The 26408-nt window shown below is 45.4% G+C and overlaps 1 protein-coding gene and 1 pseudogene across 1 annotated transcript in view; one reads left to right on the forward strand and one right to left on the reverse strand.

The window, feature by feature from the left end:
• Nucleotides 1–26408, reverse strand: part of LAPTM4B (lysosomal protein transmembrane 4 beta) — an 84358-nt gene that overhangs the window by 47223 nt on the left and 10727 nt on the right. The window contains exon 2 of the mRNA XM_047783554.1: nucleotides 5665–5776. Coding sequence (XP_047639510.1) covers nucleotides 5665–5776 — 112 coding nt within the window. The remainder of the gene's footprint in view (nucleotides 1–5664; nucleotides 5777–26408) is intronic.
• On the forward strand, nucleotides 10483–14435 carry LOC125130019 (small ubiquitin-related modifier 2-like; annotated as a pseudogene).

Below are 26408 nucleotides of genomic sequence, written 5' to 3' on the forward strand. Positions count from 1 at the left end.
TTTGTTTGTTTGGAGCAGTGATTTTTATCCTAAATCAGCTGCCTATATGTAGTAAACAAAAACTCTAGATTATTTTTATGGACATTTCCTTCCCAGACCACGTATATATATCTACCCAGTGAATAAAGTTAGTTTGGCTTAAAAGACAATTCTGCTGCAAGATTTATCAGAAATTAATATGGATGATCTGCTGTTTGGCATTATGCTTGGCTCTGACACTTTCTGTTACAGTTCTTTTGCCAGTCCATTAAAACTTCGCAAATAAAATTACAATAAAGTCTACTTATTTGAATTTTACCTGTTTCTGTTCTCCCCTTAATGTCCTTTACCTGTTTCAAAATCAAATCCAGGCTCTCATTTTGCATATAGTTACATCTCCTTTGTTTTCTCCAGTCTATGACAGTTTCCCATTCTTTCCTAGGGTTTTTTACGTATTTCTATATACAAAAATTCATAATAATATTTATAAATGTAGCTTGATGGCATAAATGTTTATTTATAAATTATACTATGAATTTTTGTGTATAGAAGTATGTAAAAAATACAAATGGTAAGGAGTTTGCCTTTTTTGGGGGGGGGGGGCTATGTCCATGGCATACGGAAGTTCCCAGGCCTGGGATGGAACCAGCACCACAGCACCAACCACTCTGGATCCTTAAAACCACTAAGCCATCAGAGAACTCCTCTAGATGTGGTTTTTTTTTTTTTTTTTGTCTTTTTGCCATTTCTAGGGCCGATCCCACAGCATATGGAGGTTCCCAGGCTAGGGGTTGAATCAGAGCTGTAGCCTCCGGCCTACGCCAGAGCCACAGCAACGCAGGATCCGAGCCGCGTCTGCAACCTACACCACAGCTCACGGCAACGCCGGATCCTCAACCCACTGAGCCAGGGCAGGGACCGAACCCACAACCTCATGGTTCACAGTCTGATTCGTTAACCACTGCGCCACGAAGGGAACTCCTCTAGATGTTTTTAAAAGAGAAATCTTTATATTTTTTCTTTATCTCAGTGGATTCTTCTACACATCCCCTATCCCTTTTTTTGTTTCTTTAAGGCCGTACCTGCGGCATATGGAGGTTCCCAGGCTAGGTGTCGAATCAGAGCTGTAGCCGCTGGCCTACACCACAGCCACAGCAATACAGGATCCAAGCTGTGTCTGTGACCTATACTGCAACACAAGGCAACACAGGATCCTTAACCTACCAAGGGAGGCCAGGGATCAAACCCACATCCTCATAGATACTAATCGGGTATATTACTGCGGAGACACAACAGGAACCCCTACATGCCCCATTTTGATGTAAACAACAGGTATGTGGCTTTCTTCTACCAGATCATTTTAGGAAAAGATCAGATCAAAAGTAAGATACACCTCTGCTCTGTCTGGATAAAATCTTTTTTTTTTTTTTTTGGCTTTTTAGGGCCACACTCTTGGCATATGGAGGTTCCCAGGCTAGGGGTCTAATTGGGGCTGTAGCTGCCGGCCTAGGCCACAGCCACAACAATGCAGGATCCAAGCCTCACCTGCAACCCACACCAGCTCACAGGAATACCTGATCCTTAGCACAATGAGCAAGGCCAGGGATCGAACCCACATCCTCACGGTTCCTAGTCAGATTGTTTCTACTGCACCACGACAGGAACTCCTCCTGTCTTGATAAAATCTTGAGATGGCTACCACCATTCCAAAAATATACCACCTAAAAATTGATACAAACCATAATTTGCACATTTCAAAGCAACTGATTACACCCATTTCAAGGACTATTTAATCCTATTTAATTTATGTGTGTTACATGCAGAAAGGTTTGTTGGCCGTAATGACCTGTGACATACAAACTTCTTTTTAAAAAGGAGATCAGGAAATTCCCACTGTGACTCAGCAGTAACGAACCTGACTAGTATCCATGAGGTTGCCAGTTTGATCCCCGGCCTTGCTCAGTGGCTTAAAGGATCTGGCATTGCCATGAGCTGTGGTGTGGGTGGAAGATGGGACTCTGATCCTGCTGCTGTGGCTGTGGCTGCGGCCAGCAGCTATAGCTCTGTTTCAACACCTAGCCTGGGAACTTCCATATGCTGCATGTGCAACCCTAAAAAGCAAAATAAAATAAAATAAATGAAGATCAGAACATATAAAAAGGGTATGTCAGAGAAAAGAAGTTAAAAAAAGATTCACTCAAGTGAACGAATAGTCATTCTTCTATACCTTTTTAGCCATGCAATTTAAACGACCAGTCGATAGTCCTAAAAAAGTAATGACATACTATTCATTTCTTTCAGATACATAAAATTTCAGAGAAACTGCAAATGCACTGGAATTAACATCCAGGACATTGCAAAACAATTACTATGGTAAGTCTAAAGTACCAGCAAGCCTTTGAAGTCAGCTAAATTAAGCCTATACTGTCAGATACTCACTACCCATCTTAATCTCCAGCAATCAGAATAAAGCAGGCAGTGTCAGTATTCGATTCGGATACAAAGCTGTATCATTTAAAACTTCTTTCTCTTACCTTAATTACTTTGAAAAGGAATCCTGCTACCGGGAACAGTAAAAGATAATTTATTTTTAAATGTCAACCGAACATATTTATAGCTTATATAGTCTTTTAATTCAGGGGAAGGATGGCAGAGAGAGATTAATTTAATATTAATGGAACTCATTATCCTTTCCAGAGGAATTCATCGGCGCAACTGGGTTATTGAGAATACAGAGAATGAGCAATGTTCACAGCAGAAGTCACGCCTCAGTCTGACAAGGTCCCGAACCCCAGGATAATCTAATGTCCTGACTTGGTATCTCTTACGATGGACACGAAGCATCTCCTGGTTTTCCAGTCCCTTCACTTCCAGCTCTCGTCAGGCTCCTCCTCCCGACAGATAACGTTGGGTAAGGACCCGATCCTTCCCTGTGCTCTTTAATATCTCATGCCACAAATACCATGTTGAAGCTGATGTCCTCGAATTTACTTCAGCCCTGATGTCTGGGTTACAGATTCACATATCCAAGGACTGACTTAATGCCTCCACTTTAATACAGCTCACGCTTCCATGATAACATCTCTAAATAGGAACAGCTAGTAAGGAGTTCCCGCTGTGGCTCAGCAGTAATGAACCCAACTAGTTTCCATGAAGATGAAGGTTCAATCCCTGGCCCCACTCCGTGGGTTAAGGATCTGGCAATGCAACTCTGCCTTGAGCTGCAGTGTAGATTGAAGATGCTCGGATCTGGTGTTGCTGTGGCTGTGGCATAGGCTAGCAGCTGCACCTCTGACTCATCCCCTAGTCTGGGAACTTTTATATGCCACGGGTTTGGCCCTAAAAAACCAAACAAACAGGAGTTCCCAGTGTGGCACAGCGGAAACGAATCCGACTAGGAACCATGAAGTTGGAGGTTCGATCCCCGGCCTTGCTCGGTGGGTTAAGGATCCAGCGTTGCCATAAGCTGTGGTGTGTAGGTCGCAGACACGGCTCAGATCTGGCATTGCTGTGGCTGTGGTGTAGGCTGGCAGCTGTTGCTCCAATTGGGCCCCTGGCCTGGGAACTTCCATATGCCAGTGAGTGCAGCCCTGAAGAGACAAAAGACAAAAAAACAAAAACCAAAGGAACAGCTGGTAAAATGGTGAAATATGCTGAGCCCCTATTTTGGGCCAGAGCCCATTTGAAGTATGTTTCATGTACTAACTTATTTAATCACCATAATAATCCCATCAGGTAGATACTTCGATCATCCCTACATCTAGAGGGGGAAACCAAGGCACACAAACAGAAGCAACCAGCCCAGTGGTAGCACATTTCATACACGGCAGGGTCAGGATTCAAACTGCAGTCTCTGGCTTCAGAGCCAGGCTCCTAAAAACCATGCTAAGTCACTTAAATCAAGTTTTCTCCCCAAGGTGACCCTAGACTTTCTTATCCCACTAAAGATCCAGTTTTCTTATCCCAGTAAAGATCCGGGTCATACACTCAGCTGGGAAAGTAGGAGTCATCTTTGATTCCTCTCTTTCCCCCACTGCCCATATCAGCAAGTTCTGTCCATCCCATCTCCAAGCCCACCCCCTTCCCCAACCCGTGAGTCCTGGATTGCAAAGAAATACCCCCAAACCAGCCTCTAGTCCTCTGTACTCAAACACTCAGGCCCCTAAGTGCATTTTCTACTCCGTGACAAAAGGGATCTTCTGAAAATGCATTATCAGGTCATAACCACAGAACTACCAAAAGCCATTGGATGGCTTGTTCCCACTGTGAGAATAAATTCCACAGGCTTCACCATGTCTGTTGAACGCTCCTGGTCTATCTCTAAAATTGCATCTGTAGCCACTACTCCCCACCCCAACTCACTTTTCTCCAGACCTACACCACAGCTCACAGCAAGGCCAGATCCTTAACCCAGTGAGCGAAGCCAGGGATTGAACTCTCATCCTAATGGATACTAGTTGGGTCATTACCGCTGAGCCACAAGAGGAACTACTTTTTTTTTTTTGTCTTTTAAATGCACTTAAAGTTCTGCAAAGCCGGAGTTCCCGTCGTGGCACAGTGGTTAACAAATCTGACTAGGAACCATGAGGTGGCGGGTTCGATCCCTGTCCTCGCTCAGTGGGTTAAGGATCCGGTGTTGCCGTGAGCTGTGGTGTAGGTCCCAGATCCCGTGTTGCTGTGGCTCTGGTGTAGGCCGGCAGCAACAGCTCCGATTGGACCTCTAGCCTGGGAACCTCCATATGCCACGAGAGCAGCCCAAGAAATGGCAAAAAGACAAAATAAATAAATAAATAAATAAGTTCTGCAAAGCCAATGAAAAGAGAATTTGCATGATCTCCTGTTTGGGACTGCACACACGGCACTGCCCCTTTCAGTTCACATGGACACAGCTTGACTGTAGTTATAAAATGTTGAGGTTTTCATGATCTTAAAGCTAGGGCCCTAGCCTCCTTTCTGCACACCCCACACCCACAACCCTATGCACATTTCCGGAAAAGGCAAGAAAATAACCAGCAACAGGGTTTCTAGAATGGAGAATGACCCCCTCCTGGAGGAAAGGTAAACACTGAAACACAGGAGAAGACACAGTAAGATCTGTATTATCGTTTGAACCTTCTTTCTTGCCATTGGCTTCCTGTCCTCCAAAAAGGGCCAAAGGCCCAGGGTAAAAAGATTATGCAGGAGTTCCCATTGTGGTTCAGTGGTAACGAACCCGACTCCTATCCATGAGGATGCGGGTTCGACTCTTGGCCTTGCTCAGTGGGTTAAGGATCTGGCATTGCTGGGAGCTGTCGTGTAGGTCACAGACAAGGCTGGTCACAACGCGGATCCTGTGTTGCTGTGGCTGTGGCCGGAAGCTGCAGCTCCGAGTTGACCCCTAGCCTGGGAACTTCCATATGCCGCAAGGGCAGCCCTAAGAAGGAAGAACAGAATGGGGGGAGGGGGTTAGGTGAAAAAAAAAAAAAAAAAGACAAAAGAGAACTTATGGAGACTCTTGCACTTGGAACAGAGGCAGAACACATAAACATTTGTTGTTCTGATTTGTAATGATAGACAGAGGGTTAGGGCATCCATTTAAATAGGCCCATGAATCAATATTTGTAATTTAATAGGAAGAACTGGCAGCTGGATTCCCTGCCCTTGAAAATACTGCAATAATCTACCATCTCTTGCTGATGTACTTACTGGCATCATCCATGAACTCAAAGTCACCTCCTAGTTCAGAACTTGAAAAGTGATACTGATCGGGATCAGCCAGGGCGCTCAGCAGAATCAACAGCACCACTGCATTGATGATCTGCAAGAAGAAAGGGAAAAAAAGGTGAGGAACCCCAGTGGACAGTCCTCTGCATAGAAAAGGAGGCCTGACTACAGGGAGTTTAGCTTCAACAGCTGCTGATCTTTCAACACAAAGTCCCACCCATGGAGGGAGCAGACACATATTTCCAAGGCAGAGACATGGCCAGCCCATTCATGCAGCCAAGGCCACAGGGCTTGGTGCATAGGTGACAGCTGGCTTGCACCTCACTGTCCCCAGGGGCCCTGGCACCTTAGAGCTGTGCAGAGACAGGCAGCAGCCTTGAGGCCAGTGGCTGGAAAATCTCCCCAGTTAACGATGCACACTTTATTTATTTTTAATTTATTTTGTCGTTTTAGGACCGCACCTATGGCATATGGAGGTTCCCAGGCTGCAGCTGGCCAGCCCACCCCCACAGCCACAGCAACCTGGGATCCGAGCTGCATCAGCAACCTACACCAAAGCTCACAGCAACACTGAATCCTTAACCCACTGAGCGAGGCCAGGGATCGAACCTGCATCCTCATGGATAGGAGTAGGTTCGTTTCTACTGAGCCACGACAGGATGCACACTCAAGTGTTCTTAGGTGACCAAACATTTTTCACAGGTTCAGGGAACAAGAGCTTTGAGACCACCCAGGAAACAGTGTCAGAGAAGGAATACAAAGCTCCTCAGTGGCAGAGCCAGGGTCCTTTATTTATTCCTGCAGTAGCCCAGGTCAGCCCCTTTCTATCCCAGGCCCCCCATTTCTAGAAACTGCTGAATGTGTGCTTCCGGTGCTTCAAACTCGGCCTGTCTAAAAGGAAATCATCTTCCTTAACATCTCCCACCTGTTCCTCCCTTTCTGGTCTGTCTCAAAAAATAGTATCACCATTAATAATTAACAATGGAAACAAACACTCAGGCACTATGCTAAGTGCCTGCTTCGTGTGGACTCTCTCTTACCACCCCCTCTCCCCCCGCCAATAACCTAATGAAGCAGATGCTAAATTATCCCTGCTTTATTTTTTATTTTTATTTTTTTGTCTTTTGTCCTTTTAGGGCCACACCCACAGCATATGGAGGTTCCCAGGCTACGGGTCAAATCGGAGCCACAGCTGCCAGCCTGCACCACAGCCACAGCAACACCAGATCCCAGCTGCGTCTGTGACCTACACCCCAGCTCATGGGCCATGCTGGATCCTTAACCCACTGAGCGAGGCCAGGGATCGAACCTGCAACCTCATGGTTCCTAGTCAGATTCGCTTCCACTGCACCACAACGGGAACTCCTATCCCTGTTTTACAAATGAGAAAACTGAGGCTCTGCGATTAAGAACACTGCCCAAGATCAGGCAAATAACAAACTGCCTGTGCCAGAGGGTGCTGTGGAATGTCTTCTTCAATAATGAAAGCGCTGGGAGTTCCCTTCATGGCTCAGTGGTTAACGAACCCGACTAGGATCCATGAGGGCTCGGGTTCGATCTCTGGCCTTGCTCAGTGGGTTAAGGATCCGGTGTTGCCGTGAGCTGTGGTGTAGGTCAAAAATGTGGTTTGGATCCTGCATTGCTAAGGCTGTGGTGTAGGCCAGCAGCTACAGTTCTGATTCTACCCTAGCCTGGGAACTTCCATGTGCAGCAGGAATAGCCCTGGAAAAAAAAAAAAAAATCAAGTTTCCTTGGCGTTTTATCCCCTCTACATTCTTATCTTTGGAAAAGGCAGTCCAAAGATTATGAACTGAAAAAAGATCAGACGAAATAACCTAAGCATTATGTTTTGAAAAGTAAAGCAACAGACAAAACCAAAGCATTCACTACTGTAATAACAATGGGGTTGGTTTTAAGGTTTTAGGGTAAAAAACAAAAAACAAAACAAAAAAATCCGAAAAACAACCACATCAATTTGGGATTCAAGGGCAAAGCTGTAATGAAGGAAGGAGTGGACCAGGGCAAGAAAAAGATGGGAGGATGAGGGGGCAGGGGGCAGTGCAGTGAGTCTGATTAGGAAACATGTGCCAGATGCAGGGATCCTATAGGGCTAGTTACAGAGCCTGGATTTTATTCTAAATTTAACAAGAAGCGAATGGAGAATATAAGGAAGGGAAGAATGTGATCTCATTGGGGTTCCAATGAATGAATTATGTAAAACACCAAGAAGGGTGCCTGGCATATACCAGCCACTCAGATTAGTTCCCTTACCTCTTCAAACCTTAACAGAAAGAACTGAGAAGCTCTTCGCTGGCATCAGAAAATTACCTGATTCCAGATCTTCTGAGACAGTACGACCCAGCTGCTTTTCTTTCAGGTCCAGTACACCTGTCGGCTCTTGATCAACTAATAATCTCCTCGCCTGGTTTATTTATCATAGTCCTTTTACTAACTGCCTACACCAGAGTAAGCACTTTGCCAAGAGCTTAGAAAGAACCCTCCAGGATTCAAAATAGGAGGTTAAATAAAACATGCCCCCAACTAACACAAAGCATAAAGCTGTAAGCGCGATAAGAGCTTGGAGAAGGAATCGTGGAAATTCAGAGAATTATAGTACTGAAGCCTGAGGCTGAGGTGCCACATGGCACCAGAGCCTTTGGATGGGGCTGGAAAGATGAGAAGGTTTTGGAACCTGAGAGGCATAGAAATGAACAATTTCAAGTACAGGTTAAAACCACTGGAATGGGGCCTGCACTGAAAATAGCCAAGTAGCTGGATTTGTGACAACACTGTAGACAAAAGAGGGTGCTAGGGAATGAGAAATGCTGGCTGGGGCCAGGGGGTGGTAAGTCCTCAAAACCAGGATAGGAATCTGGGGCTTTACCCAAACAGTTAATGAAGAAACTTTAAAAGGGTTTTTTTTTCTTTTTATAGCCATGCCTTCAGCATATGGAAGTTCCCAGGTTAGGCGTCAAATCAGAGCTGTAGCTGCCGGTCTACACCACAGCCACAGCAACGCCAGATCTGAGCTGCGTCTGCAACCCACACCACAGCTCACGGCAACACCAGATCCTTAACCCACTGAGTGAAGTCAGGAATCAAACCTGCATCCTCAAGGACACTGTGTCAGGTTCTTCACCTGCTGAGCCACAACAGGAACACCCAAACCGTAAAGGTTTTTGAGGGGGATAGGACATGATCAGAGCTATCCTTAAAAGATCAAGCTGGAAGAGGCCTGGAGGCGAAAATGGAGGCAGGCAAACAATCTGGAAAGTACCACAGTGGTTCCCATTGTGGCTCAGCAGGTTAAGGACCTGATGTTCTCTCCATGAGGGTGCAGGTTTGATCCCTGGCCTTGCTCAGTGGGTTGAGGATGTGACGTTACCATGACTGGGGTGTGGGCCCGCAGCTGCAGCTCCAATTCGACCCCTAGCCCAGGAACTTTTATATGCTGTGAGTGCGGCCCTAAAAAGACAAGCAAGGACAATGGTCTGGCTGCGTAGTAATGAGGGTCTGATCCACTTCAGCTCTGACTCTCATGACAACCCTGTCTGACTGCCTCTTAGGGTTAGTCTGGGAGGTTGAGTGACGTTGTCTTAGCGTGTCCCTTAGTTAAGTCACTTGGTTAAGTGACTTTGACTACGTGTGGAAGAGCCAAGGTTTGAATCTCAAGACCTTTCCATGTGGAGGTGGAATTATTAGAGACGTAGGAAGTGACCAGATGCGAAGATTAAAAATGAAAACTCCGGAGTTCCCGTGGTGGCGCAGTGGTTGATGAATCTGACTAGGAACCATGAGGTTGCGGGTTCGGTCCCTGCCCTTGCTCAGTGGGTTGACGATCCGGCGTTGCCGTGAGCTGTGGTGTAGGTTGCAGACTCGGCTCGGATCCCGCGTTGCTGTGGCTCTGGCGTAGGCCGGTGGCTACAGCTCCGATTGGACCCCTAGCCTGGGAACCTCCATATGCTGCGGGAGCGGCCCAAGAAATAGCAAAAAGACAAAAAGACCAAAAAAAAAAAAAAGAAAACTCTGAGGAAGTTCCTGTCGTGGCTCAGTGGTTAACAAATCCGACCAGGAACCATGAGGTTGCAGGTTCGGTCCCTTGCCTTGCTCAGTGGGTTAAGGATCTGGCATTGCCGTGAGCTGTGGTGTGGGTCGCAGGCGTGGCTTGGATCCTGTGTTGCTGTGGCTCTGGTGTAGGCCGGGCTGCTACAGCTCCGACTCAACTCCTGGCCTGGGAACTTCCATGTGCCGCAGGAGCGGCCCAAGAAATGGCAGAAAAAGACAAAAAAAAAAAAAAAAACTCCGAAATTTCAAGCCTGGTGACAAAACCTTGTCGTTATCAGAAATCAGGAAGACTGTTTCAAGGACAATGATAAGGCTGATTTGAGGTAGGAAAAGTACTTGCAGGCTCTTGGAATAATCGTGTTACATCTTGTCCATCTGGCCTCTAAGCCTTTGGGACTCAGGTCCCCCACCCCGCCCCGTGTGTCTGTTTGCCTGTCCCAGATCTGACCACCTGCTGCGCAGTTCCTGTGTGCTCTCATGCCCTCTCCTGTCTCTGAACACGTCACACTGCTCCCGACAGCAGAGTTCTGGCTCCTGGTCGCTATGCCGGGCTGTGCTCCAGCTGCTCCAGGAACTGTCATTCTGCCCGCCCCCACCCCCCGCCAGGTCCCTGTGGCCCTTCTTCTCTCTGTGCTCCCGAGCCAGGGACCACAGTCCAAGGGCCAAGGTCCCTTCCAGCTGTCCTTGTTCTTGAAAAGACAGTCCAGAGAGAGGAGACACAGATAATACAAAGATATGACGGTAAGGTCATTACACATCACCAATGAGTCACCGTTGAGCCCTTTTAATAAGAGTGAAATTTTCATAATAGAAGGTCTGTGTGTTGACATGCACTTACTGTGTTATGAGGAAACCTCAATTGTTGGATGGGAATTTGGCACACCCTGGAGGATGTGAATACAGAAGGGTGACACGGTGACCCATGAGGACCAAGGTCTATGCAAAGGGCTGGGGGGCAGAACTAGCCAGAGTAGATACTAAACACGGTTGGATGCAAAGGTCAACTACAAGTCAAAGCCCCCAAGAACACTGGGAAAGTACTTCCTGAAAAAGAGAAAATGGAAATCAACCTATCCATCAATTCTGAACAAGAATAAAATAGCACCACAAATGAGAACCAAGAAGATGGCAGCATTTGCCAGGAGCAGATTATGTAAGGATCACAGCTCATCTAAATGTAAAAGGAAAGAGAAGGCATAAGTTCGCATTCAGCTAACGCTCACTTACATTTGGGCTTTCTGTCTATTTTGGTAGGTCATGCACAAACTGTTCCTATTCTATTTTACAAAGTGTTCCTGTAGTGTCACATATTTTTCCCTTGTTCTTGACAATGATGACTTCCACATGTAAATAAATTCAACGTTTGTCCAATTACTTAAGTGGTGTCAGGCCCTTGAACAGTCTCCAGGCATCCTCAGCCCTCTTTACCCTTCGATCATATATCAGATGCTGAATGAACAGGGAGGCTGGCAGCTTGAATCCAAACAACCGAAAATGCAAAATGTAATTCTCAGCTTGCTTTTGAAAAGGCTTGCTAAAAGAACTTTAAGAATGCTCAAACCCACTGAGATAATAATTACACAACGAGCAGAATTCTGCACAGAGAGTTGTGTCCAAAAAGGATCACTGCACTTATTTATAATAACGAAAATTGAAAACAAAAGTAGAACGATGAAATAAAGAGTACAACTAAGTAGGCATTAAAGATATTTAAAAAATTAATGACAAGAAAATGTTCACATTATAATGTAGAATGAAAAAGATGAGGGGGGGAGGGAATGGGATGGACTGGGAATTTGGGGCGAATAGATGCAAACTATTGCCTTTGGAATAGATAAGCAATGAGATCAATAAGACCCTGCTGTGCAGCCCTGGGAACTATGATGACCTAGTCACTTATGATGGAGCATGATAATGTGACAAAAAGGAATGTCTATATGTATGTGTGACGGGGTCACCTTGCTGTACAGTAGAAAATTGACAGAACACTAAACCAGCTAAGATGGAAAAAATAAAATCATTAAATAAAAAAAGAAAAAAGAAAAAGATCTTAAATACTATCTGCAATATACAAATTTTTTATTCCAATTTATCATTTAAGTTCACAAGTACAAATCACAGACTAAACACACTAAGACATAAATGTTATAAACCATGTGATAGGTCTGCAGATGTCTTATACCTTAAACTATCAGTATACCCTTTTTGTATTTTTCAGAGTATCTAACATGAGCATAGTTGCTTTTATAGTCAGGAAAAATTATTTCAAGAGCCAACAATATTTTTAGTGAGTTCCCACTGTGGCTCAACGGGTTAAGAAGCCAACTAGTATCCATGAGGATGTGGGTTCAATCCCTGGCCTCCCTCAGTGGGTTAAGGATCTGGTGTTGCCATGAGCTGTGATGTAGATTGTAGATGTGGCTCAGATCCCGAATTGCTGTGGCTGTGGTGTCGGCCAGCAGCCACAGCTCCGATTCAACCCCTAGCCTGGGAACTTCCATATGCCGCAGGTGTGGCCCTGAAAAGCAAAAAAAAAAAAAAAAGAATACAAAATATGTTATAGAATATTATTATTAGAGTTCCTGTTGTGGCTCAGTGGAAATGAATCCGACTAGGAACCATGAGGTTGTGGGTTCAATCCCTGGCCTCACTCAATGGGTTAAGGATCCGTCGTTGCCGTGAGCTGTGGTGTAGGTCACAGACGTGGCTCGGAACTGACTGGCGTTGCTATGGCTGTGGCGTAAGCTGGCAGCTGAAGCTCCAATTAGACCCCTAGCCTGGGAACCTCCGGGTGCAGTCCTAAAAAAAGACAAAAGACAAAAAAAAATTTTTTTTTAAGAATATTATTATTAAGCCTGACGTTCTAAAGCAAGAAGATGGCCAATAACAAGCATATCTGGCTAGGCATTCAAGTTAAAGCTTGGAAACAGGCATAGCAGAGGAGAAAAAGTCAGTAAAATAAAACAGTAACAACTAAGAGATCTGCCACTTCCAGTGACAGTGAACTAGGTTATACAAACCAATCTTTGCAGTAAGGACAATGAAACAATTTGGACATAATAAAAACAACATCTGTGAAAAGGCATTCGCTAGCAAGGCAATGAAAAATTATGGGACCAAGATCCAGGAGCAGATAGAATCACCCCTGAGGGCATTTGTGGATTCCAGATGGACAAGAGCTAAGAGCTTGAGAGCACCTTGTCAGGCTTGCTGGGCCAGAGTTAATAAGAGCTGGAGTACAGGGGACACTGGGTGGGTGTGGAGGGCAATAATCCCCAGGGCTTTGCCACAAGACCATGAAGGCGCCTCACCACTGGAGTAAGGTGAACCAAAGACAAGTCTTTATTTTTCTATTTTTTTGCCTTTTAGGGCTGCACTCGCGGCATATGGAAGTTACCGGGCCAGGGGTCCAGTTGGAGCTGTAACTGCTGGCCTACCCCAAAGCCACAGCAACCCCAAGATCCAAGCCACATCTGTAACCTACAACACAGCTCACGGCAACACCGGATCCTTAACCCACTGAGCAAGGCCAGGGATGGAACCCGCAACCTCATGGTTCCTAGTCGGATTCGTTAACCACTGCGCCATGACGGGAACTCCAAGAAGACAAGTCTTTAGAGAGACACAGCCCAGCTTTGCATCCTCCAAATTCTGAAACTGGATTGAGGGGATCACCAGCTAATAGGCCCCTGTAAGAAACTGTCAAAAGCCTTACTGGAGAAAAGATACCATCTCGTGCTACGAATTATTTCTTCAATTATTCAAATACAATGTCCAGAATACAAGAAAGAAAAGAAAGGATACTAAGAACAAGAACCAGCAGAAACAACAGACAACAGAAACAGACCACAGGTACTCTAAATACTGAAGTTAATGGGATTCCCCTTTTAAAGTGACTGTGCTTACAATATTCAAAGAGATGATTTAAAGATGTCCCATCATGGCACAAGGGAAACAAATTCGACTGGGAACCGTGAGGTTGCGGGTTCCATCCCTGGCCTCGCTCAGTGGGTTAAGGATCCGGCATTGCACTGAGCTGTGGTATAGGTCACAGATGCAGCTTGGATCCTGCGTTGCTGTGGCTGTGGCGTAAGCCGGTGGCTGTGCTCAGATTAGACCCCTAGCCTGGGAACTTCCATGAGCCAAGAGTACATAAAGAAGAACAACAAAAAGAGAGAGGATTAAAAAAAAAAAAAAAAACACAGCAGCCCTCTCCCTCCTCCACCGCTGCCACCTCCTTCGGCTGCTCCTGGTGCAGCTTACATGCTCCTTCGGTGTGGACCTGGTACCTCTTTTGTGAAGCAGCAGCTGAGGAGACTCCAGCGCTGGCCATGCCCAGTCAAATGCCCAAGAAGTCAAGACTAAGAACAACAATCATGCTAGTTTGAAAGTGGCAGGGCAGGATGGTTCCATGGTGCAGTTCAAGATTAAGAGGCATACACCACTTACTGAGCCAATGAAAGTCTATTGTGAACGACAGGGCTTGTCAATGAGGCCAATTAGATTCTGATTTGACAGGCAGCCAATGAGTGAAACAGACACACCTGCACAGTTGGACATGGAGGATGAAGATACAACTGATGTGTTCCAGCAGCAGAGAGGAGGTGTCTATTAAAAGGGTACCTGCTACTTTACTCCAGAATTCTACTTCTCCAGACCCAGAAGATATTCTCAATTAGAAAACCGCAATTTAGAGTTCCCATCATGGCTCAGCGGTTAATGAACCTGACTAGTGTGCATGAGGATGCGGGTTTGATCCCTGGCCCTGCTCAGTGGGTTAAGGATCCCTCATTGCTGTGGTGTAGGCTGGCAGCTACAGCTCTGATTCAACCCCTAGCCTGGGAAACTCCATATGCTGCAGGTGTGGCCCTAGAAAGACAAAGGACAAAAGAAAGAAAGAAAGAAAGAAAACCACAATTTGGTTCCACCACATCCTGGCTACCAGAGTACAGTTTTCTCTATTCTTTCATTTTCCCCTTCCCCCTTCCTTTATTGTACAAGAAGTAACAGATGTATGTGCATAAGCATATCCCTTTTTTGTTTAACTAAATGGCCAGTGGTATGTTTTGATAGACATCAAAGGGAGATAGGATAGGGGAAAAATACTGGTTCTGTGAAAATAGGCTCTTTCTCCATTAGTGGCGTGCTCATTCATTTCTTGTCTCTATATTCCAGGAAGTTATTGTTTGCTCACTGTTTAACAAAAAAAGAACATAAAAATCCTTGCCTGGAGTTCCCATTGTGGCTCAGTGGTTAACGAACCTGACCAGCATCCATAAGGACATGGGTTCGATCCCTGGCCTTACTTGGAGGGTTAAGGATCTGGCATTACAGTGAGCTGTGGTGTGTTGCAGATGCGGCTCAGATCCCATGTTGCTGTAGCTCTGGCGTAGGCTGGCAGCCACAACTCCAATTCGACCCCTAGCCTGGGAACCTCCATATGCTGCGGGAGCGGCCCAAGAAATAGCAACAACAACAACAACAACAAAGACAAAAAAGACAAAAAAAAATCATTGTAAAACCAAGGATAATTTTATAAATTTTTGTACATAGCTGTTACATGTAGGGCAATCTGTCTTTAAGCAGGGATAAAATACTCTAAAAGAAATGAACCGTAGATAGTTTTCCCTTCAAGTCAAGCGTCTTGTTGTTTAAACAAGCTTCTTTTTTTTTGTCTTTTTTTTTTGTCTTTTTGCTATTTCTTTGGGCCGTTTCCGCGGCATATGGAGGTTCCCAGGCTAGGGGTCTAATCGGAGCTGTAGCCACCGGCCTACACCAGAGCCACAGCAACGCAGGATCCGAGCCGCGTCTGCAACCTACACCAGAGCTCACGGCAACGCCGGATCCTCAACCCACTGAGCAAGGGCAGGGACCGAACCCGCAACCTCATGGTTCCTAGTCGGATTCGTTAACCACTGCGCCACAACGGGAACTCCTAAACAAGCTTCTTTAAAAAAAAAACAAAAAAAAACAGAATAAGAATTTTGTCAGGGAATTTGAATTACCAAAAAAGAGGAGAGATTTTTTTAAACAACAGAAACTCTAGAATGTAAAAATACAGTAGCCAAATCAAGAACTTGGTTGATGGGCTGAACCCAATAAGACAAGAGTTATAAGAAAAACCAATGAGCTGGATAAGACAGAAGAAAATATTCAGATAAGCTGCCTTTAATAAAAACAAAAGAAGCCATGGGAGTTCCCTGGTGGCTCAGGAGGTTAAGGTTCCAACATTGCCACTGCTGGGGCATAGGCACGGCCAAAATGAAAAAAAAAAAAAAAAAAAGGCAGCAGCAGCAGCCAGAAGACAATGTAGTTACATCTTTAAAATGCTAGGAAGGAAAAGAACCACATACAAGTTTATATCAAGCAAAAACAAAACAAAACAAAACACAATCCTTCAAGGATGAAAATGAAACAAAGATATTTTCAGACAAAGGGGAATCTGTCATCAGTAGTTCAGGAATAAAGAAAGCATTAAATAAAGGGTGTTCTTTGAGCAAAAGAAAAATGATACCAGATGAAAGGCTTAAGGTGTACAAAGAAGTTAACAACAAAAATGATAATTATGTTGGCAATGGTAACACATAATAACAATAATGATTTAGGAGGGCAAAGTCAAACAGAATCAAAACGCAGTAACAGCATACAGATCATGAGAGGATAACTGGAAATGAACTGATCATAGGTCCTTGCACTGTCCAGGAAGAGAATTAAAGTACTTTTTTTTCCTCTCTCTCTCTCTAGGTCAATAAGAGTAGCTTTATTTATACACACTTATCTTTGTTTCCAGGCTTATAAACACTTTCTTTTAAGTACCTTTTTTTTTTTTAAACATTATACTTTTTTTTAATTTTTTTTTTAAACATTATACTTTTTTTTATTTTTTTTTGTCTTTTTGCCTTTTGAGGGCTGCTCCCGCAGCATACAGAGGTTCCCACGCTAGGGGTCTAATCAGAGCTGTAGCCACTGGCCTATGCAGAGCCACAGCAACTCAGGATCTGAGCCACTTCTGCGACCTACACCACAGCTCACGGCAACGCCGGATCCTTAACCCACTGAGCAAGGCCAAGGGATCAAACCCGCAACCTCATGGTTCCTAGTCGGATTCGTTAACCACTGAGCCACGACAGGAACTCCTTAAGTACCTTTTAATGTGAGATTTTTAAAAGTAGCCTCTGTGTACACGGCCCTGTTCTGATAGAAAAATAAATGTCTGACATTTGCTATTTCAATTCAAACAACTGTGGTAAATACATTCCAGGGAAAATCAGATTTACCCACCTGCCTAAGAAGTTGACTAAATTAGTTCCTCCACTCTCTGCTCAACACTCTGCTTAAAACTCATACAAAGATGAAGAAGGCACAGTGCCCACCGTAGGCCTAGGGGCAAGCACACATCAGCAACCAAGTAAACTGTAGAAAAAATACTGTCACATGCATTCATCTACTGATTGGTTCAAAAATTATCTATTAGGCAACAAATACATGCCAGGCACCTTGCTAACATCAATACACACTATTCCAGAGTTCCCGTCGTGGCTCGGTGGTTAACGAATCCGACTAGAAACCATGAGGTTGCAGGTTTGATCCCTGACCTTGCTCAGTGGGTTAAGGATCCGGCGTTGCCGTGAGCTGTGGTGTAGGTTGCAAACGCGGCTTGGATCCCGCGTAGCTGTGTTTCTGGCGTAGGCCGGTGGCCACAGCTCTGATTAGACCCCTAGCCTGGGAACCTCCATACGCCGTGGGAGCGGCCCTAGAAAAGGCAAAAGACAAAAAAAAAAAAAACAAACCACACACACCATTCCTCTCCAAGGTATTGTCTAGTGGGAAAGACAGTCAAATAAATGAGCTGTTGTTCCATTCAGAGTGAAAAGGAATTCTGCTACACTGGTGGCTGGGGCGAAGGGGCTGGCAGGTGAAAGCCTCCGCAGGAGAGGATTTTCTTCCTCACACCACAAAGTAGCAGACTTCTGGAACTCTTTAGAGACCAAGATTACAGCTCATCCTTTGAGGTGGATTATAATTAACAGCCAGCATTTTCAGTTGTAGAAGCTATAAATCCTCCAGGTTATACACTGGGCGAGATAAACATTAAGCAGTAAAACGGAAGTGCTGTCTTTTCTTCCTGCCCCACTTCAACCAGCCAATTTTTAAAATGTATTACGTTAGGAGTTCCCACTGTGGTGCACTGGGTTAAAAATCAGACTGCAGCAGCTTGGGTCACTACAGAGGGGAAGGTCGGACCCCCGGCCCAGGGCAGTGGATTAAAGGATCCAGCGTTGCCACAGCTGCAGCTCAAATTCAATGCCTGGCCCAGGGTGCAGCCATAAAAAAATTTTTTTTTAATTTTTTCTAATGTATTATTGGGAGTCCCCCCACCCCACCCCAAATTCATTCAATGAAGTCCTTCTCATTCACCCTGCAGCTCACAGTGCCACCCTTCTAGCATGTCTTCCCCATGGCTAACGGATTAAATCAAGAAATCACCACCGCCATGCACGGCTGTGTATTACTAAAGTGGGTCTGCCTCCGGGGTGGGGTGCGATTGTTATTACACCATTCTACAGATGCGAACTCCTGGACTTCAGGGGGAACCGGCACCAGGTCACAGAGTTTTCAGCTGATTACAAATGCCACACATGCTCTTTCTGGCAACCCAGGTTCCGTCCCAGAAGCCGCCACACCCGGTTCCCAAGTCCTGGCGACTCTGCTGACCAATCCCCTGGCAGCAGGCTTGCAATTCTTTTCAAGGGAGTGTCCTAGACAGCAGCTTGCAATGTGACAGGAGGCTGGCAGCGATATGAAACCCGACTGGCAAGCCCAGCAGAAGCAATCCCAGCTTCCCTGGACGGAATTGGGTCGGGCTGACCTTCAGCCTCAGGCTGAGGCACCACTCCACCCTCAGAATAATGAGAACGATGCCTGGACAGTGGACCGAAGGCCAAGGACGGTCCTCTAGCAGAGGCCAGAAAGAGGGCTGTCCAAAAAGCCACTGGGAGACTTGGGGGTGGGGAGGGCGTGAACGGGGAGAACAACTGTGTTCCCTTTTCTGGCTGAAAGAACACTAGCTCTCTGGATATAAAGAGATAGGCCTCCCCTGAGGCCGAGTTTGGAATGGCCTATGGAGGCCTCAACTTTGTGCCAAAAGGATCAAGTATTAGAGGGCCAGAAAGCTGAATGTGGAAGAGAGAAAACACGAAGTGCAAACGGCTAAGTTAATTTTTCAGTGTGGCCAAATTGGTGTTCTTTGTGTGCTGATATATTCCATTTATTAGGTCTGTTCCTCCTTATTTTTTTTTTCTTTTTTTTTGTCTTTTTGCCATTTCTTGGGCCGCTCCCGCAGCATATGGAGGTTCCCAGGCTAGGGGTCGAATCGGAGCTGTAGCCACTGGCCTACGCCAGAGCCACAGCAACTCGGGATCCGAGCCGCGTCTGCAGCCTACACCACAGCTCACGGCAAGCTCATGGTTCCTAGTCGGATTCGTTAACCACTGCGCCACGACGGGAACTCCTCCTTATTTGTAACCATCCTACTGCAACGACTAGGATTACCATTAAAAAAAAAAAAAAAATAGGAGTTCCCGTCTTGGCTCAGTGGTTAACAAATCCGACTAGGAACCATGAGGTTGCAGGTTCGATCCCTGGCCTTGCTCAGTGGGTTATGGATCTGGCGTTGCCGTGAGCTGTGGTGTAGGTTGCAGATGTGGCTCGGATCCAGTGTTGCTGTGGCTACAACTCTGATTCGACCCTCTAGCCTGGGAACCTCCATATGCCGCGAGAGCGGCCCTAGAAAAGCAAAAAGACAAAAAAAAATAACACTTTGAAAGACTGTTTATAAAGTGATTAGAGGAGTTCCCGTCATGGCGCAGTGGTTAACGAATCCGATTAGGAACCATGAGGTTGCGGGTTCAGTCCCTGCCCTTGCTCAGTGGGTTAACGATCCGGCGTTGCCGTGAGCTGTGGTGTAGGTTGCAGACGCGGCTCGGATCCGGATCCCGAGTTGCTGTGGCTCTGGCGTAGGCCAGCGGCTACAACTCCGATTAGACCCCTAGCCTGGGAACCTCTATATGCCGCGGGAGCGGCCCAAGAAATAGCAACAACAACAACAACAAAAAGACAAAAGACAAAAAAAAAGTGATTAGATTTCTTACTTCCTCTTTAGCTTCAATACATAAAAGAATACTTTATTCCTACAGCTATTCTCCAAAGACAGAAGTGAAACTAATAAAACAGAATGTCTTTACTGACGAAAGTTGAGGCAATAACGGACTTAACCATTAGAATGTAATTTTGCGTTCCACTCAAGAACGGTGTGGCTATATTGAACTTTAGAGTGAAATTTTTTTCCTACAAAGCAGCGACACATAATATAATACGATAAGGTGTGTGATGTAAACATTCATTACTGTGAATCTAGGTATTAGAACTTTCTTGAATGGTGATGTTAATATCTGACATTTTACTTTTTTTTTTTTTTTTTTTAAGGGCCACACTTGCAACGTATGGAGGTTCCCAGGCTAAGGGATCAGAGCTACAGCCGCCAGCCTATACCACAGCCATGGCAACGCCAGATCCTTAACCCACTGAGTGAAGCCAGGAATTGAACCTGCAACCTCATGGTTCCTAGCTGGATTCGTTTCCACTGCACCAACTCGGGAAGTCCTGACATTTTACTTTTAGTTAAAAGGAAAGAGTCTTAGATTTCTTAAAAAGCAAACAGCCTCTGAAGATCATTGTTCTTAAGCTATCCTCGAAGTAAACTAATGAAAAGATTATCCAGTAAATTATCATCCCTAGTGTAAATACATAGCTAAGATCCTACTCCTGTTTACATACCTTAGAACAAATACTATCTGAGAGACTTCCACTTAGTTTCTAAACAGCTCGTATGGAAAAAACAAAAACTAGGCAAAGAAATATTCTCAGGTAAATAAAAGAATCAAAGAAAGCACCTATTCAAATTTAAACATTTTCGTAAAAGCTCTGTGGTGTTTCTGCTATTAAAGTGTGTTCCGGGAGTTCCCGTGGTGGCGCAGTGGTTGACGAATCTGACTAGGAACCATGAGGTTGCGGGTTTGGTCCCTGCCCTTGCTCAGTGGGTTAACGATCCAGCATTGCCGTGAGCTGTGGTGTAGGTTGCAAACGCGGCTCGGATCCAGCGTTGCTGTGGCTCTGGCGTAGGCCAGCGGCTACAGCTCTGATTCGACCCCTAGCCTGGGAACCTCCATGTGCCACGGGAGCGGCCCAAGAAATAGCAAAAAGACAAAAAAAAAAAAGTGTGTTCGAGTCTATACTTTGAGTCTTTATCACCAAGCCTTCAGTTACTTGTTCTGTTCCATACCTTTCGAAGGAATAAAAATGGTCAAAAGTTTTAACTACAAAGGCAAGATTCTAAGAAAAGGCAATTAGCAAAAAGAAATGTATGAATCCACAAACCACTGCCACCAAAAGTGTTATCAGCAGACCTGCAGCTTCAGTGTCATCCCAGCAAGTAACTAAGGCAGAACCAAGAGACCAGCTCCGGACCTAAAGAATGAGACCAACTCCAGACCTAAAGAATGAGACCGACTCCAGACCTAATGAATGAGACCAACTCCAGATCTAATGCATGAAAAACAAAGGTCAACAAGACTGACAACTGACTTCTCAGCAGAAAAGCAGAAATCAAAAGAGAGTGAAAGGACAGCTTCAAAGTGTTACACAAGACAGTAACTGTCAAACAAGGATTGAGATAACTTTCAAGAACGCAAGCCGAATAAAGTTATTTTCAGAGAACAACTGTCAGGGAGTTCCTGTTGTGCCGCAGTGGAAACGAATCCAACTAGGAACCATGAAGTTGCGGCTTCAATCCCTGGCCTCGCTCAGTGGGTTAAGGATCTGGTGTTGCCGTGAGCTGTAGTGTAGGCTGCAGATGCAGCTTGGATCTGGCGTTGCTGTGGCTGTGGTGTAAGCCAGCAGCTACAGCTCCAATTAGACCCCTAGCCTGGGAACCTCCATAGGCTGCAGGTGTGGCCCTAAAAAGACAAAAAAAAAAAGACAAAGAACAACTGTCAGAATTCCACCAACAGACGCTCACTAAAGGAAATTTTTAAATATGTACATCAGACAGAAGGACAGTGATCCTGGACAGTAGGTCTGAGGTGAAAAAGAAAATGATAGATCATGGACTTTCCACATTCTGGGTACTAAAATATCCATTTTTCTGGAGTTCCCTGGGGGCCTAGCAGTTGAGGATCCAGCACTGTCACTGCTGTGCTCAGGCTACTGCTGTGGCAAAGGTTTGATCCCTAGCCTAGGAACTTTGACATGATGCAGATGTGGCCCTCCCCCAAAAAAAAATCCATTTTAAAATAAAAACATTTATAATGACTGCAAAAAAGAGAGAAAATAATGGACAAAGAAATGTAAACAGGTGGATATTTCTAAGTAAACATTGATCATATAGATCAATGTCTTAGGGAGCTATTAAAAAAGACACTAAAATACAAAGAAATAAATGACTGCAGTCAAGGAACTCACATTTTTCAAAAGAAAGACAAAAAATATCATTAAGTACAGGGAGTTCCCATCTTGACGCAGTGGAAATGAATCCAACTAGGAACCATGAGGTTTCGGGTTCGATCCCTGGCCTTGATCAGTGGGTTAAGGATTCGGCGTTGCTGTGAGCTGTGGTGTAGGTCACAGACGTGGCTTGGATCCCTCGTTGCTAGGGTTGTGGCATAGGCCAGTGGCTACAGCTCTGATCAGACCCCTAGCCTGGGAACTTCCATATGCCTCGGGTGCAGCCCTAGAAAAGACAAAAAAAAAATATATATATATAGACTTTGATAAGCACACGTTAAAATTTCTTGAGTGAACCACTTAAAATAATAGAAATAAAAAACAGCAGGTAGGCAAAAAAAAAAATGGATAAGAAAAAATTCTGGTAACATAATAGATGGCAACAAAGGAGAGAAAAACAAACAATGAGCAAAGTAAGTTGCAATATATTAATCACTGTTAATGTTAAGTGGGCTGACTTCTCCAGTTAAGGACAAAAGATTGCCAAGCTCCCAACATGGCCACTAGTCCCCACATTCCCATATGCTTTTTTTTTTTTTCTTTTGGTCTTTTATTTTAGGGCTGCTGTGCTGCATACAGAAAGAAGTTCCCAGGCTAGGAGTCCAATAGGAGCGACAGATACCAGCCTACACTACAGCCACAGAAATGCCAGATTCAAGCTGCATCTGTGAACATCACAGCCACAGCAATACCAGATCCGAGCTGCATCTGCAACCTACACCATAGCTCACAGCAACGCCAGACCCTCAACCCACTGAGCGAGGCCAGGGATCGAACCTGCGTCCTCACGGATGCCAGTCAGATTCATTTCTGCTGAGCCACAATGGGGAACTCCAACTCCCATACACCTTATCACACTGCCCCACATTCTCCTTCACGGCACTTATCACAATTATGTTCCGATATTTACTTGTGTGACTACTAATCAATATGTATGAATTACTGCTCATAGACCATAGATTCCATGTGCACAAGGATGGGGTCTACCAGCACCTGGCACAGTTCTTACACACAGGAAGTTCTCAGTCTCTTAAAAGGAGGAGGAATGAAGAAGGCAGGAGGGAAGAAAGAAACTGGATTAAGCATCAAGGTTCCTTCTAGGCTTAAATTTTCTACAATTATTTTCTTTGGAGATGGGCAGTCCTTAAGCCGAAGCACAGCTATAGTTTTCTGACCTATAAGCTAGCTACGTTTTATGTCTTACGTGGATGACAGAGTGTTTCCACTGAAGATGCTATTCATGCATCCTTCATTTTAATCTTAAAAAACTTTTCAACTATCAATTAAAAACTCCATTAATGAGCACCCCTTGGGGAAAATGCATTTGCATTTAAATACACATAGTGGTATCCATAGTTCTGTTTCAGGACTTGTTTCAATTGTTTGCTTTGTCTTTCCTTTTTTTTTTTGTCTTTTTGCTATTTCTTGGGCGATCCCACGGCATATGGAGGTTCCCAAGCTAGGGGTCTAATCAGAGCTGTAGCCACCGGCCTACGCCAGAGCCACAGCAACGCTGGATCCGAGCCACATTTGCAACCTACACCACAGCTCACAGCAATGCCGGATCGTTAACCCACTAAGCAAGGGCAGGGACCGAACCCGCAACCTCATGGTTCCTAGTCAGATTCGTTAACCACTGTGCCACGACGGGAACTCCTGCTTTGTCTTTCTAGGGCCACTTCCCACTGCCTCTGGAGGTTCCCAGGCGAGGGGTCAAAATGGAGCTGCAGCTGCGGGCCTATGCCAGAGCCACAGCAACGCCCAATCTGAGCCGTGTCTGTGACCTACACCACAGCTCATGGTAAGGCCAGTTCCTTAACGTATTCGTTGTATTTGTTTCTGCTGTACCAGGACAGAAACTCCCTAGGTGGAGGTTTTCATCACCAGCGCTGTGTTTGTGTTCTGGCCTGCTGGAAGGAAGAAGGGCCACCTGGAGGACAAGCAGCTTCAAATTTTTTTTTTTTTTTTTTTTAAGAATGTGAAATGGAAATTGTATATGTTTGCCTTCATTTTTATCCCAATAGCCAAAAATAAGACATATGACCTAGCTGCAAGGGAGGCTGGGATACGTAACCTTTTGCAGGGCATCTCTGTATTCAAGTAAGCCTATTACTCTAAAAGGTGAAAACAGATTCTAGGGGCACCTAGAAATCTGACATAACATGTTAACGGCAGCCTTACTGCTAAGCCTCCTGTGCGCTGGGCAACGGGTACTACCTATGGGAGGCTTTAATTTCAGTCTACAAAACAGTGCTTTTTAGGTCTCAGTACTTTAGTTTTCTTCTCTAAATTGGAGTTAATCATTCTGGCAATAAATAATTATAAATAGTTATTGAAAAGTGTCACAGGAGGTCCCTGGTGGCCTATCTGGTTAAGGATCCAGCAATGTCACTGCTGTGGCGTGGGTTCCATCCCTGGCCCAGTAACTTGTGCATAAACAATTTAAACAAGAAGTTCCCAAGGTGGCTCAGTGGAAACAAATCTGACTAGTATCCATGAGGACGCAGGTTCGATCCCTGGCCTCACTCAGTGGGTTGGGGATCCGGCGTTGCAGTGAGCTGCAGTGTAGGCCGCAGATGTGACTCGGATCCAACATTGCTATGGCTATGGCAAAGGCCAGCAACTGTAGCTCCAATTCGACCCCTAGCCTGGGAACTTCCATATGTGAGTGTGGCCCTAAAAAACAAACAAACAAAACCAAAACAAAAAACCTCCAACTGTGCAGAGGATAAAGGAAGCAGCCCCTGGAACCAGACAGAGTTGGCACACTCAGGATGGCACAACTGCGCCCCACCAGCCTGGGTCTCTGGATGGCCCCACGGAACAAAGTTTGCTTATCTTACCCCCGGCTGTTAACACAAGGGAGAAATAAACTGCATTTTTGCATCTAAGTTATAGCACTTTATCTATACCATAGCAAATACAGAGGTTAATGTAGGTCTCAGCACAAAGGAGAAAAGAACAAATTATCAGCGAATCCAAGGACACATTCCTTAAATGGAGAGGGGGGGACTTGTGCTAGATCAAAATGGGACCTTAAAAAGGACCACCCTTTGCTGTGGCTCTGGCGTAGGCCGGTGGCTGCAGCTCCGATTAGACCCCTAGCCTGGGAACCTCCATATGCCGCGGGAGCGGCCCAAGAAATAGCAACAACAACAACAACAAAAAAAGACAAAAAAAAAAGAAAGTGACTTTGGAGTTCCCGTCGTGGCGCAGTGGTTAAGGAATCCGACTAGGAACCATGAGGTTGCGGGTTCACCGAACCCTGTCCTTGCTCAGTGGGTTAACTATCCGGCGTTGCCGTGAGCTGTGGTGTAGGTTGCAGACGCGGCTCGGATCCCGCGTTGCTGTGGCTCTGGCGTAGGCCGGTGGCTACAGCTCCGATTCAACCCCTAGCCTGGGAACCTCCATATGCCGCAGGAGCGGCCCAAGAAATAGCAACAGCAACAACAACAACAACAACAAAGACAAAGGACAAAAAAAAAGGACCACCCAAGAAGCAAATCCTTTGGAGTTCCTGTCGTTGCTCAGTGGTTAACGAATCTGACTAGGAACCATAAGGTTGCAGGTTCGATCCCTGCCCTTGCTCAGTGGGTTAAGGATTCGGCGTTGCTGTGAGCTGTGGTGTAGGTTGCAGACACGGCTCGGATCTGGCGCTGCTGTGGCTCTGGCAGAAGCCGGCGGCTCCAGCTCCAATTCGACCCCTAGCCTGGGAACCTCCATGTGCCGCAGGAGTAGCCCAAGAAATGGCAAAAGGACAAAAAAAAAAAAGCAAACCCCTCTTTAAGCATAGCTGGAAGAAGACACAGTGTCCTGGCCTGGAGACCTGCTTTCTTTTAGTCCTGGATGTTATCTCTTCTATGAAGTTGGCTTCACCAGACGGTCTTCATGAAAATCTATGAAGTACTCAAATCACTGACAATCATAATTTAGTGTCCTCTACAGGAAAAGATGACATAGAATATTCATCTCCATGAGGGTTTTATTTTTCCATCGAATATTCATACACTGGCATTCTGGCTTTATGTGTCAGCCAGTGTCAATCAGCCATTCAACTTTACGATGTGGACAGGATCCCGTCTCTGGCCCAGCAAGGTTGA

Source organism: Phacochoerus africanus, chromosome 6 (genome assembly GCF_016906955.1).
Source record: "Phacochoerus africanus isolate WHEZ1 chromosome 6, ROS_Pafr_v1, whole genome shotgun sequence".
NCBI lineage: Eukaryota > Metazoa > Chordata > Mammalia > Artiodactyla > Suidae > Phacochoerus > Phacochoerus africanus.